General features: G+C 49.1%; 1 protein-coding gene across 2 annotated transcripts in view; it reads right to left on the bottom strand.

Annotated features, from left to right (window-relative positions):
* The window catches only part of DIPK1A (divergent protein kinase domain 1A), a 66,299-nt gene extending 55,425 nt beyond the window's left edge, over positions 1–10,874 (bottom strand). For both annotated transcript variants that reach the window (XM_054038169.1, XM_054038168.1), the window contains exon 1: positions 10,620–10,874. Coding sequence is in view for 1 of the 2 variants with exons in the window: in XM_054038168.1 (XP_053894143.1) it covers positions 10,620–10,673 (54 nt within the window). In the remaining variant the exon portion in view is untranslated. The remainder of the gene's footprint in view (positions 1–10,619) is intronic.
* Between the last annotated feature and the right edge of the window lie 1,402 nt (positions 10,875–12,276).

Below are 12,276 nucleotides of genomic sequence, written 5' to 3'. Positions count from 1 at the left end.
GCAGCAGGGTAAGGGGGACCGGGGGCAGGGAGGTTCTGGAGGTGGCAGTCAAGAAACGGGGGGGGCTTTTTGGGGGGAGTGGAGAAAGTTTTGGGCAGTCAGGGTACAGGTAGGGGGTAGGGTCCTGGGGGGCAGTTGGGGGGGGTCTTAGGAGGGGGCAGTTAGGGGACAAGGAACAGGGAGGCTTAGGGGTGGGGTTCTGGAGGGCAGTTAGGAGCAGGGGTCCCAGGAAGGGGCAGTCAGGGGACAAGGAGCAGGGGGGTGGGGAGCTGGGAGTTCTGGGGGGGGGGCTGTCAGGGGGCAGGAGTGGGGAGAGGGATCGGAGCAGTCAGGGGACAGGGAGCAGAGAGGTTTAGATGGGTTGGGAGTTCTGGGGGGGGGCTGTCAGGGGGCAGGAGTGGGGAGAGGGATCGGAGCAGTCAGGGGACAGGGAGCAGAGAGGTTTAGATGGGTTGGGAGTTCTGGGGGGGGCTGTCAAGGGGGCAGGAGTGAGGAGAGGGATCGGAGCAGTCAGGGGACAGGGAGCAGAGAGGTTTAGATGGGTTGGGAGTTCTGGGGGGGGGCTGTCAGGGGGCAGGAGTGGGGAGAGGGATCGGAGCAGTCAGGGGACAGGGAGCAGAGAGGTTTAGATGGGTTGGGAGTTCTGGGGGGGGCTGTCAGGGGGTGGGGAGTGGTTGGATGGGGCGTGGGAGTCCCAGGGGTCTGTCTGGGGGTGGGGGTGTGGATAAGGGTTGGGGCAGTCAGGGGACAAGAGGCAGGGAGGCTTAGATAGGGAGTGGAGTCCTGGGGGGCAGTTAGGGGCAGGGGTCCCAGGAGGGGGCAGTCAGGGGACAAGGAACGGGGGGAGGGTTGGGGGTTCTGGAAGTGGGAGGGGCAGGGGCGGGGCTAGGGCGGGGCTCCTCCCGTCCTCTTTTTTGCTTGCTGAAATATGGTAACCCTAATTTTGTGTTTCTGAATTATATTTGACAATTCTTGCAAGGCATATTTAATATGTTTTCCTCAGTATTTTTCCACGCAAACTGTGGAAGTACGATTGGCACAACTGACCAGAAATTACAACAAGTGAAAGCTAATGCAAATATTGTGAAGAAAACCTTTGCGCCTTACTTTTCTAAATAAAACTTATCCTGGTAAACAGCTACAGGATTTTCTCTTTTGTTTTGTTTGCTTAAAGGTTTTAACATAATGGCTGATCAACTGTAGAACAGAAACAGAACTAAGCCAGAACATACTTTTAGAAAATCTGGTAGTGACTGAAGGGAAAAAGAAGAATGTAGGTTTTATGGAAAATATGTTTAATATAGTCACTGTGTAGATTATTCGTACAGAGATTTCATATGGACATATGGCAATATTCTAGAAAACTATGAACAATCATTACATGATTAGGACTCTGGGAGGGCAAGAATTTTGAGATGAGCCAGAAAGGAAGAAAATAATTCAGAGCCAGCAAATACTGTTTCTTTCCTCCACCCTACATTCTCCTCAATCTTCTTGGTCTTGTACATGAGCCAGGGAACACAGGCATGAAGGAAGAAGCGTGACATACCTAAAAAGGCATATACACAGTCAAACATCTTCCCATCACTTTTATATTCTACTAAAATGTGTGCTGCATGGTAATTACACTGTCATCCAGGGCTGGCGCTTCCATTTAGGGGTTCCCTACGGCGCCAGGATTTGGGGGGGGAGGGGTGGCATTTTGCCGCCCTTGGCAGCAATTTGGCTGCAGGGGGTCCTTCCGCACTCCGGGTCTTCGACGGCAATTCTGTGGCGGATCCTTCACCCGCTCCGGGACCCACCGCCGAAGTGCCCCGAAGACCAGGAGCGCAGAAGGACACCCCCCGCCATAGAATTGCCGATGACAACTGGGAGCGCGGAAGGACCCCCACCTACACCACTCCTGCTGTCATCCCCTGGGATGCAGATCTGGTAAAAGCACTTCTGGCAAAATTCAACGCTGGATGCATTCCAGAGGAGGGGCGGGGGGGGGGGGAGAGGGATCTCTCAGTGGTTTGAGCATTGGCCTGCTAAACCCAGGGTTGTAAATTCAATCCTTGAGGGGGCCATTTAGGGATAAGGGCAAAAATCTGTCTGGGGATTGGCCCTGCTTTGAGCAGGGAGTTGGACTAGATGACCTCCTGAGGTCCCTTCCAACCCTGATATTCTATTACATGGGTAACAGCAACCTGAAAGATATCAGGAAGACTTATTAGCCAGTTTTTCTGTAACTACTTTATATTCTTCTGCTATAAGAAGGTTTTAAGTAACATGTATCCCTTTGGTTAATTCTACAAAGGGTTTTACCACTGTATTATATAATTGTGTTTAAATAAACTACATAGAACAGGTCCCAGTTCTGAAGTGCAGGTTCCAGGTAATGTTTACTATGCTTCCAGTTCATTAATATTGTCATTTGACCACATTATGACTTTTCTTTTGTTATCTGCTCACTTCTATTTTAAATGATTTATAAAGACAGTATTTTTCAGCCACGTTGGTGTGAACACATAACATTTGGGGTTTGTGGATAATGGAGAGCTTCAGTTGACAAGGCATGGATGCATTCACATTTTCTCTAAAAATGGTGAATGTACATTATGATGATTGTCTTGAACTATTTATATTTTGAATAATCACCAATTTGAGGAACAAGTGAGAGATGGATATTGTACTACAGTAAAAGATAAGAGAAAAAAGGATGTTCTCATAAGTAAAGATGGAAAATAAATCAATGATTAAAAACTGAAGGAAATCAGATGACAGTAATTTTCTGCTACCAGTGACTTTTCTGATTGCTTGCACTTGAGATCTTTAAAGACAACATGCAAAATTTTGCCTCACTATTAAAGGCAGTAGGACTGCACATGATATGACTGAAAAATTCAGCACAGTATCTCTTGGTAGCTCAAATTTCCAATCATGAAAAGCTCTGCTCTACACTACTATTGCTATACATAAACCTGCTAGTTTGACAATCTCTTCAGCCTCACAATACAGTTATTCTAGTTAAAAGATTTGCAGGTAAACTGGCTACTCTTAGGAACAACCTAGATCAACATTCCCCCAAATTTTTGAAAACTAAGACCCCTTCTCTTCAAAATAAAGGGAATCAGACACACCCATGTGTGTTTTGAGCAGTGAAATAGTTAAGTGTTAACATTTAAATTATTTACTGAGTTAGCATCCAGTGAAGTGAATGGGGCACTTCATACCTCAGAGCCATTGTTTCAGACTTCCTTCAGACTCAGGCAGACATTGCTTCATCAGATATACACTGCGTGTAACACACAGGTCAAGTTTTTCTTTACAACCATAACAAGTAGAGAATTGGTTTCTTTAAAAGGGTAGGAGACTTGAAATCTGAGGCTCTAAAAAACAGATCTGTCAGTGCCATTCTGGCTAGTTATTTGTGCCTCCCCAGGGGAGATATACCCACACGTTGGGATATACTGCTTTTGACTGTTAGTAAGGAGGATAAAAAAAACCAAAAAAGTAGCAGTGAGACAGATTCTCTTCTGAAGCCACGTTCCAAAAGGGGAGCATCAAACAAGACAGTTTGGGTCCCAGATTCTGAGGGCTGGTCTGTACTGTCCCAACACCAGTGTAAATTACTGCAGCCCAGGGCTGCTCTATATTCCCTAAAAGAATAAATGCTAGTGGAGAAGCACTATAGAGAAACACTTGATTCCCCCAGTATCTATGCTAAGCAGGGGTGGCGAGTTGTTTGGGCCTGTGGTGCCTGGGCTCCAGCAAATTCACAGCCCGCGTGGCCTGGGCTCCACCAGTGTTCGGGGCCCGATCTCTCCCCCGGCCCCGCCTGCCGCCCCCGCACATAGGGTGACCAGATAGCAAGTGTAAAAAATCAGGACGGGGATGGGGGGTAATAGGTGCCTATATAAGAAAAAGCCCCCAAAATCGGGACTGTCCCTATAAAAGCAGGACATCTGGTCACCCTACCCGCACACCTCCCCCAGAGCGTCCCCCAACCCCGCCCACCCCCTCCCCCAAACATCCCTGCCTGCCCTGGGCAGCAGGCAGCTGCCCCCTGCAGCTCTGTGCTGTGCTTCCAGCGGTAATGAGGGCAGCCTGAGGCAGCTGTTGTGCCTGCAGAGGGAGGAGGGGAGGAGGCACATGGCAACACCCCCCCCCCCCCCCAGGCAAGCGACTCCAAGTCAACTCTGAGGGGGGGGGGGGGGGGCTTATCCTGGCAGGACCTCCTGAGCAGCAGCCGGGGGGGGGCGCTTGCGTGAGTGTCAAGGAGGGCCCCCCTCTCCCCCCCAAAGCTCGCTGCTGCTGGCAGAGAGGGGGTTGGGGAGGGCGGGGGGAGTCCTCTCTGGCCCCCAGCCCTGGGGCAGCCTGACTACTGCACCCCAAATGCCTCATCCCTGGCCCAGCCCCATGCCCTGCACCCCCTCCCATACCACACCCTCTGTCCCAGCCTAGACCCCGTACCCAAACCCCCCCAGAACCTACACCCAGCACCCCAAACCTCTTCCCACATCCCAAACCCCTGTCCCAGCCCAAAGCTTGCATCCAAACCCCACACCCCCTCCTACACTCCAACCCCCTGCCGCAGCCCAGAGCCTACACCCTGCACCCAAACTCCATCTCAGAGCCCGCACCCCTCCCGCACCCAAACTCCCTCCCAGAGCCTTAGGCGCGAGTGGGGGAGGGCTTGGACCCATTCTGAGCACAACCAAAAATTATACAAACCTGCCGCCCCTGATGCCAGGGTTGGGAGGGGCCTTCTGATGACTTTACAGCAGCCAAGAGATCAACCCACTCCATCCTCCTTGGCCAGGGTATTATCAATCAGCCAGCTATGGCCAGATTTCAGCCCCTTTGTACAGCCTGAGGTGCACAACATGGCCAGACAGACATTAGGCCAAATTTTCTACTCTTATCTGGTTTACACATTAAACAAGAGTGAAGTGTTTAGATTTGCATCCTCATTTTTACCAACCTTTGGGGGCCCAAACTTGCTACAGGAGCTAGATGTTAATCAATTAAATGTTTTTTTTGTTTGTTTTTTAAGAAGATGGTACAAGAGCCAATGAAGTTGGGAACCACTGAACTAGACAATAGCTTTCTCTCTTTACAATAATATTCTCTCTCACCTGCACTGCTGTGTAGTATTGCTATGTGTTTATAGTCTTCCAATCTCCATCCCAGACATAACTACATTTCAATAATGGATTAAATGAACCCTTTATATAAAGTCTGGTGAGCCCTTTGGGATTTTTAGAAGGAAGAGGTATATAATGTAAGCAGAGTCAGGATAAGCTCTACCCTGACATCTGGTGGTGAATTATGGCGAGTGTGGAAAAGAACTCCAGGGGCTGATCTTGTTTGCATAGGCACACCCACTCGCCTGGCATGAAACCACAGCAACTCAAAGTGGTTACTTTGGCTGGTGTGGGATCCCCAGTTTCTCTGTTATTGGGGCAGGAAGAATAAAGTTTTGTTACCCTGATTCTGTGAATCAAGGCCAGTGGAACTGTTGTATGACAGAAGGACTGAGTGAATCATTCACCATTACCTAGGTAGCATTTGCTTGTCAAGGGGCATGGGTTACAAAACCCAGTGAATTGAGAGAGGATGGGGACAGGTATTGGTACCTGGTGGTGTGGGTTGCTTTTGTTGGCCTGAAACACCAATTGCACCTCCTCTTCTCTCCACTGTTGAATGTCAGAGCTAACTTTGATTCCCTTAGGAGTCTAGTTACAGACTGCTGAGCTGAGTTCACTTTGGGCCAATAGTGCACCAGCACTGGGGCTCCCCTACTACTAGCTGAAATCACTAAGAGCTGAAATCACAAAAGAGCTAAAGCTACTTAAGAGCTGAGATCACTGAGGCTGTGTTAACTAGTGGGGGAGCCTGAAGCTATTGCTAAGCTAACTTAGCTTAGCGGGGGTGAGCGGAGCGGCTGGAGGAGCAGCTAGCAGAGCAGAGCCTTGTGGGAGCAGCCCAAGGGACGGCCGGAGCGGCGCGGCTCGGCTCACAGGTTGGTGAGCGGGGCGGAGCAGCTGCCAGAGCAATTCAGGGACGGCAGGAGTGGGACTGCAGGTGGAATGGAGCAGTTCGTGGTGAAGGCTGCGGTGGAACCCCACGGAGAAGCAGCCGGTTGGCCTCGGATCACGTAAGGTGCCCCTTAACACCCTGCTCGCCCCCCCCCCTTTTGAACTCTGGGGCTGCACTGATCATGGACAGAGACTTTGGGGGGTTGTCGGACTTTTGTGATTCTTGGGTTGCTGGACCCAAGAGACTTTGGGATGGGTGGACTTTTGGGACTTTGGTGATTCTTGGGTCGCTGGTTTCAAGAACCAATGGGAGAGGACACGGCCCAATTTGCTGGGGTGGGTCTTCGCTCATGGTTTGGTCTAAGAACTCTAGTTCTGGTGTTTTTCCAATTTAATGCTGATGTTGTTTACCTCATGTTATTAAACATTTTCTGTTACACTCAGACTCCGTGCTTGCGAGAGGGGAAGTATTGCCTCTTAGAGGCGCCCAGGGGGTGGTATGTAATTGTCCCAGGTCACTGGGTGGGGGCTCGAGCCGGTTTTGCATTGTGTTATTGAAACGGAACCCCTAGATACAGAACCCGGCCCTTGTTGCTGCCAACTTAGATGGGCAGAAGGGTTACATAATGTGGGACCACCACCACCACATAACGACAAATAAAGCCAACATAGTGACAGCCTCCTGCCAATTCTACACATGCATCGAGTGGCAGAAGGCACATATCATAACATAGCAAAATAAATTCACACTCAAAGGCCATCTCATTAGCCCTCTCAAAGCAGAGCCATAAAACAGTTTTTCAGAGGCATCAGTCTAAAGTTACAATGGCTACTACTTTTCCTTCTTTCCCCAATAGATAGAATAGGAAACTAAAAGAAAAAGAAAAAAAAAAATGTTCCAGGGATCCCAATGAGAATTGCTATCAATGTTCTGACTCATGTTTTCTGTATATTTCAAAATTATGTCTCTGCAAAAAGTGGTTTCAAAAGCCAACGTTTTCCCATCCCAAGTCCAGTGAGGGGTGAGTGGAGGTAAAGCAGAGATTTGATGGTGGTTAGATTGAGTTATATTAGGGTAGAGGAGGCAACTAGTTTGGAGGGTCCTAGCTAGGAAACCTGTACAAGTGTCTCATTTTATTTTTAAATAAATTTACAGCATGTACTTCAGCAGATAAGTTCTTTATAAGCAGGTAACTAAATAAATAGTTTAAGGATAACCATTCCCATTTCAAATGCAAATGTTATTGACAATATTGCATATCAAACAACAGCATCATTAGAGAAGTCAATACTATCCCCTCCACTCCGAATACCCCCTATAAAGGTCTAGTGTGACGTTATTGACATAATCTAACTAGTATAGATGACTGTTGCGACCACTGTTATATATTTGCAGCAAATATTGTATAAAGGTTGTCAGGTAAGGGGTCTATGGAGAGGTTATGGTTTGCTGGTTATGATATGCTGTCTATATGTGTGTATCATTTCCGTTGTTGAACTTATGAATATTGGTTCTATACTGTCTGTATTTCAAACTTATGCTATGCTTCTGGGTGACACCCCAGACAAGTTGGTGTCAGCTCTGCCTAGCCTGCTTGATGGCCCATTAAGGACCATCAGCTATACAACTGACCCATTGAGAGAAGGCAGACACACATTGTGACTCAACAAGGTATGCAGGGACATGCCTATGGACAGAACTCGGAGGTTTTTCCATGCCATGTGATTGACAGCTTGTCTTTGGGACAAAGAAAGCAGAGACCACATGGCAAGAGACTATAAAAAGCTGCTGCAGCTCCTCCATCTTGTCTTCAATCCTGCTTCTTACCTCTGAAGGAATTTTGCTACAAATGGAAGCTCTACACAAAAGACTGATGACCTATCCCCAGCTGGGGATGTATTCCAGAGACTTGATTTGAACCTGAAAGCTTATTCCATCATTGCTACAAGCCTGAACCAAGAACTTTGGTTTAATGGAATCAATTACATATAGTAATGTCAATCATCTATATCTTTTTCCTTTTATGAATAAACCTTTTGACTTTAGATTCTAAAGGATTGGCAACAGCATGATTTGTGGGCAAGATCTGATTTGTATATTGACCTGGGTCTGGGGCTTGGTCCTTTGGGATCGGGAGAACCTTTTTTCTTTTACTGGGGCATTGGTTTTCATAACCATTTATCCCCATAACGAGTAGCACTGGTGATGATACTGGGAAACTGGAGTGTCTAAGGGAATTGCTTGTGTGACTTGTGGTTAGCCAGTGGGATAAAACCAAAGTCCTCTCTGTCCAGCTGCTTTGGTTTGCTTTACTTTAGAGGTGGAAAACTCCCAGCCTTGGGCTGTAACTGCCCTGCTTTAAGCAATTTGTGCTGAATTGGCACTCTCAATTGGGCCTCACCAAAACCAGCATTGTTACACCCCTCCACTCCGAATACCCCCTATAAAGGTCTCTAGAGAAAGGCAATCTAAATGACTAGAGATATGGAAATACTTTAGTACAAAGAGATGAAGATAGTTTAGGATTACTAGGTTTAAGAATGAGGAAAGAGGTGACGTAGTAATTGAATAATAGTACAGAGAAGATTAATCAAGTGCTCTATTTACCCTCTCTCAAAACAGAAAAAGCAATGGACACCCACTGAAATGAAAATGCAAATATGAAGCAGATAAAAGGAATTCCCTCCCCATATGCCTGAAGACATTCCTAGACTGAGCTCATAGTTAGTCTGTGGATTTCAATAGGAGACTCCATATCACAAAGTATTCTTAAGGCAAAGAGCATTTTCTACTAAAAGATCTTGAGTTACTTTACAAAGATTATTATTATCCTAATATTAAAGATGGGGGAAGTGTATGCACAGACAATTTATGTAATATATATTCATAGCATAAATGTATGCTGCCTACACTACATACGGCGGTACACACACAAAGACATGCATGTGCACACAGGCAGGGTGAAGCATCTATTGTATATACAAGATACAGTTCTTCCCAACAACAAAATACAGATCCCTTTCAAATGGTTTGCTTTTAGGGCAGATATGTCAAAAATGAACCGTCTTGCTGCCCATATAAAGAATTACATTTAGTCTAAACTGTTATTGAATCCTGTCATTTTCTTCTCAATGGAATGGATGCCTGTAGAGTTCAAAATATATATAACATGAATACAGCGGTGGCACAAAGTCACTGGTAATATGACGGGTGCAGCTAGCCATTTGAATGGCAGTTTGGAACTTGTTACACACATTAGTCCACATGCCAGCCTCTTTCTCTGGTTTCTGATAATCCCTGTAAACATAAGAACATAAGAATGGCCATACTGGGTCAGACCAAAGGTCCATCTAGCGCAGTATCCAGTCTACTAACAGTGGCCAATGCCAGGTGCCCCAGAGGGAGTGAACCTAATAGGTAATGATCAAGTGATCTCTCTCCTGCCAGCCATCTCCACCCTCTGACAAACAGAGGCTAGGGACACCTGGCGAATAGCCATTAATGGACTTAACCTCCATGAATTTATCCAGTTCTCTTTTAAACCCTGTTATAGTCCTAGCCTTCACAACCTCCTCAGGCAAGGAGTTCCATAAGTTGACTGTGTGCTGTGTGAAGAACAACCTTTTATTTGTTTTAAACCTGCTGCCCATTAATTTCATTTGGTGGCCCCTAGTTCTTATATTATGGGAACAAGTAAATAACTTTTCCTTATTTACTTTCTCCACATCACTCATGATTTTATATACCTCTATCATATCCCCCCTTAGTCTCCTCTTTTCCAAGCTAAGAAGCCTTAGCCTCTTTAATCTCTCCTTATATGGGACCCATTCCAAACCCCTAATCATTTTAATAGCCCTTCTCTGAACCTTTTGTCAGAGAGGACTTTACACACTACATGAACATCAACACTGCAGCGCTAAAGAGAGTTGGTGAAGGTGGTTGATAGAGTTGATAAGAGACCTATGACAGTGTGTTAGGAGGCCTGATGAAGAACCAGTGAGACCAGCCATCAACATACACTATCCTCAAAAGTAAATACAGAGAGAGAGAGAGGAGAGAGAGTGCGCGCACATGGTGTGGCATTATACACCGGCATTAACCCGTGACAGGCACATGACACTAGTGCTGACACTTCAGCTTAGCGGCTGGCGTTTTAGGGTCCCGTTTTAGATCTTACTAATGAAGTCTCGCTGCAAGTGCCCCTGCGACACTACCGGTCTCACAGCCCCGCGATGTCTAACCTGCCAAGCGGCCGAGGCTGCTCCGCATCCCACTGCTGGAAGCTGCCCAAGCCCCGCGGCCAGCTGGCGCGCGCATAGCTGAAGGAGTGAGGGCAGCGGGCTGGTGCCGCCCCGCTCAGCCTGACACGCGGAGATAGCTGCGCCCACACCTCCGTGCCGCGCACAGACGGCAATGCCAGAGGGGCCGCGACAGCAGCGCCCCTGCACCCACCAGAGCTTCGGGGGGCTTGGCACGCCCCTCCCCCTAGCCTGGTCCAGGTGCCCGCCCCGTACATCGCGCCCTGCCTCGCCCCACAGGCCGGCCCCGGCCCCAGCCCCGACCCAGCGCCGGGGGGCGGCACGCTGCCGGCCTACCTGAGCGTAGTAGCGTTTCCTGAGCCAGGCCCCCGGGAAGAGCCGCCTCGCCATGGCAATGGCACATCCCCGCAGCGGGCTGCGCTCAGAGGCGGAGCGGAGGTAGCGCTTCCCCGCCCGGCCCCCTCCGCTCGCACCGCGGCGCCGGGAGAACGGGCTGGGGCGGGGGCCGCTGCGGCCCGCGGGGCAGGAGAAGCAGGTAGCGGCTCCGTCCTCGCTGCCCAGCTGCCACTCAGCGCTGACGGCGGCAACGGCAGCAACTGGCAGGGCAGCGCGGAGTCTTAAAGGGCGGCCGGCCAGTGTCTCTGCCGACACAGACCGCCCGCGCCGCCTCCTCAGCTTAAAGGGGAAGTTGGCCGTCACAGCGCTGAGGGGCCGGGATTGCTCCCCACCTCCGCCGCAACAGCCTAGGGCTGAGCACCCTCCGCTCCCAGTACGTGGGGCAGCGACTGCAATGGTGGGTGGGACACCCCCTCAGTCACCAGCCCAGATCCACGCCCCCCCCCCCAAGACCCTGGTCCAAATGCTGTGGCGCTAGGGTGCCCCTCTCCGTAGTTCTAGGCCTTTGGGGGGAAGTAGCACCCAGATCTGGAGTTAAGATGCTGGGCAGTGGGCACCCTCCCAGAGTGGTTAATTTCCCCCTAATCTCTCCTTTCGCTTCCCTCCACCCACGTGGTCAGACAGAAGCAGCAGGTCTAGTCCCATCTAGTGCTGGTCAAATAAGGAAGGAAGTTATTACTAATGTATCACATTGGTCAAAGATATTCACAAAATAATATCACAGTAGTACAGAGGCATTTGAATAATGAAAATCTTTATTGATAGTTGATGGGGAAGCACTCAAATACATTATTCATGCTGATTATTCTACCAACTCTATTCCTAGCTGCCTCTCTATGGGATTTCTAATACATCTGTCCCAGTAGTACCTAGGCAGTCATGTTCAAATTTTCTGCTGCACTGCAAACTGGGCCTTGGCCTCACCATCCATAAATTCTGAGTATCTTGCAGGCCAGCTCTGGCAACAGCTCTCTAGTGGGTCACCTCCCATATTCAGTATAACTACAGCACCCTCATGTAGGGTTACTAACTTGGTAATATTTAAAAACCAGACACTCTAGCAGAAGTGCTAGAACCTCCCCTGCCCTGCCTCTTCCCCCATACACCCCTGCCCTGCTCCCATCCACGCTTCTTCCTCCCTGCCCCAAGTTCCTCGCTGCTTTTCCCCCTCCCACCCGGCTCAGGAGGGACTCATCTGCGGAGCTGGGGCTGGGAGCTGCAGCCGCCTGATGAAGGCAGGAGGTGGCTCTGGCTGAGTAGGGGCTGGAGTGGGTGATGACCCGGCACCTCCCCTGCTCGCCGTAACCAGACAGTGTCCAGTCACATCTACTGACCAGACACCCGGTCAGGTCCCTTTTCAACCAGACTTTCCGGTCAAAAAAACAGACATCTGGCCACCCTATCCTCATGGCCAAGATGGAGTCTGCTCTACAGGGCAGCTCTGGCCAAGAAAAGGCACATGCAGGAACACAGTAGAGAATCTCCCTTCCACCCCAGGAGCACCTGTTCCTAACCCCCCTGACTAAATACATACGCACACTGGATTAGTACAATGAATACAGGCAAAGGAAATATTTATTGACAGTGGGATGAATGG

Source organism: Malaclemys terrapin, chromosome 8, assembly GCF_027887155.1.
Source record: "Malaclemys terrapin pileata isolate rMalTer1 chromosome 8, rMalTer1.hap1, whole genome shotgun sequence".
Taxonomy (NCBI): Eukaryota; Metazoa; Chordata; order Testudines; family Emydidae; genus Malaclemys; species Malaclemys terrapin.
Note: the sequence above shows the minus strand (reverse complement) of the source record. Positions and strands in the feature narration are given on the sequence as shown.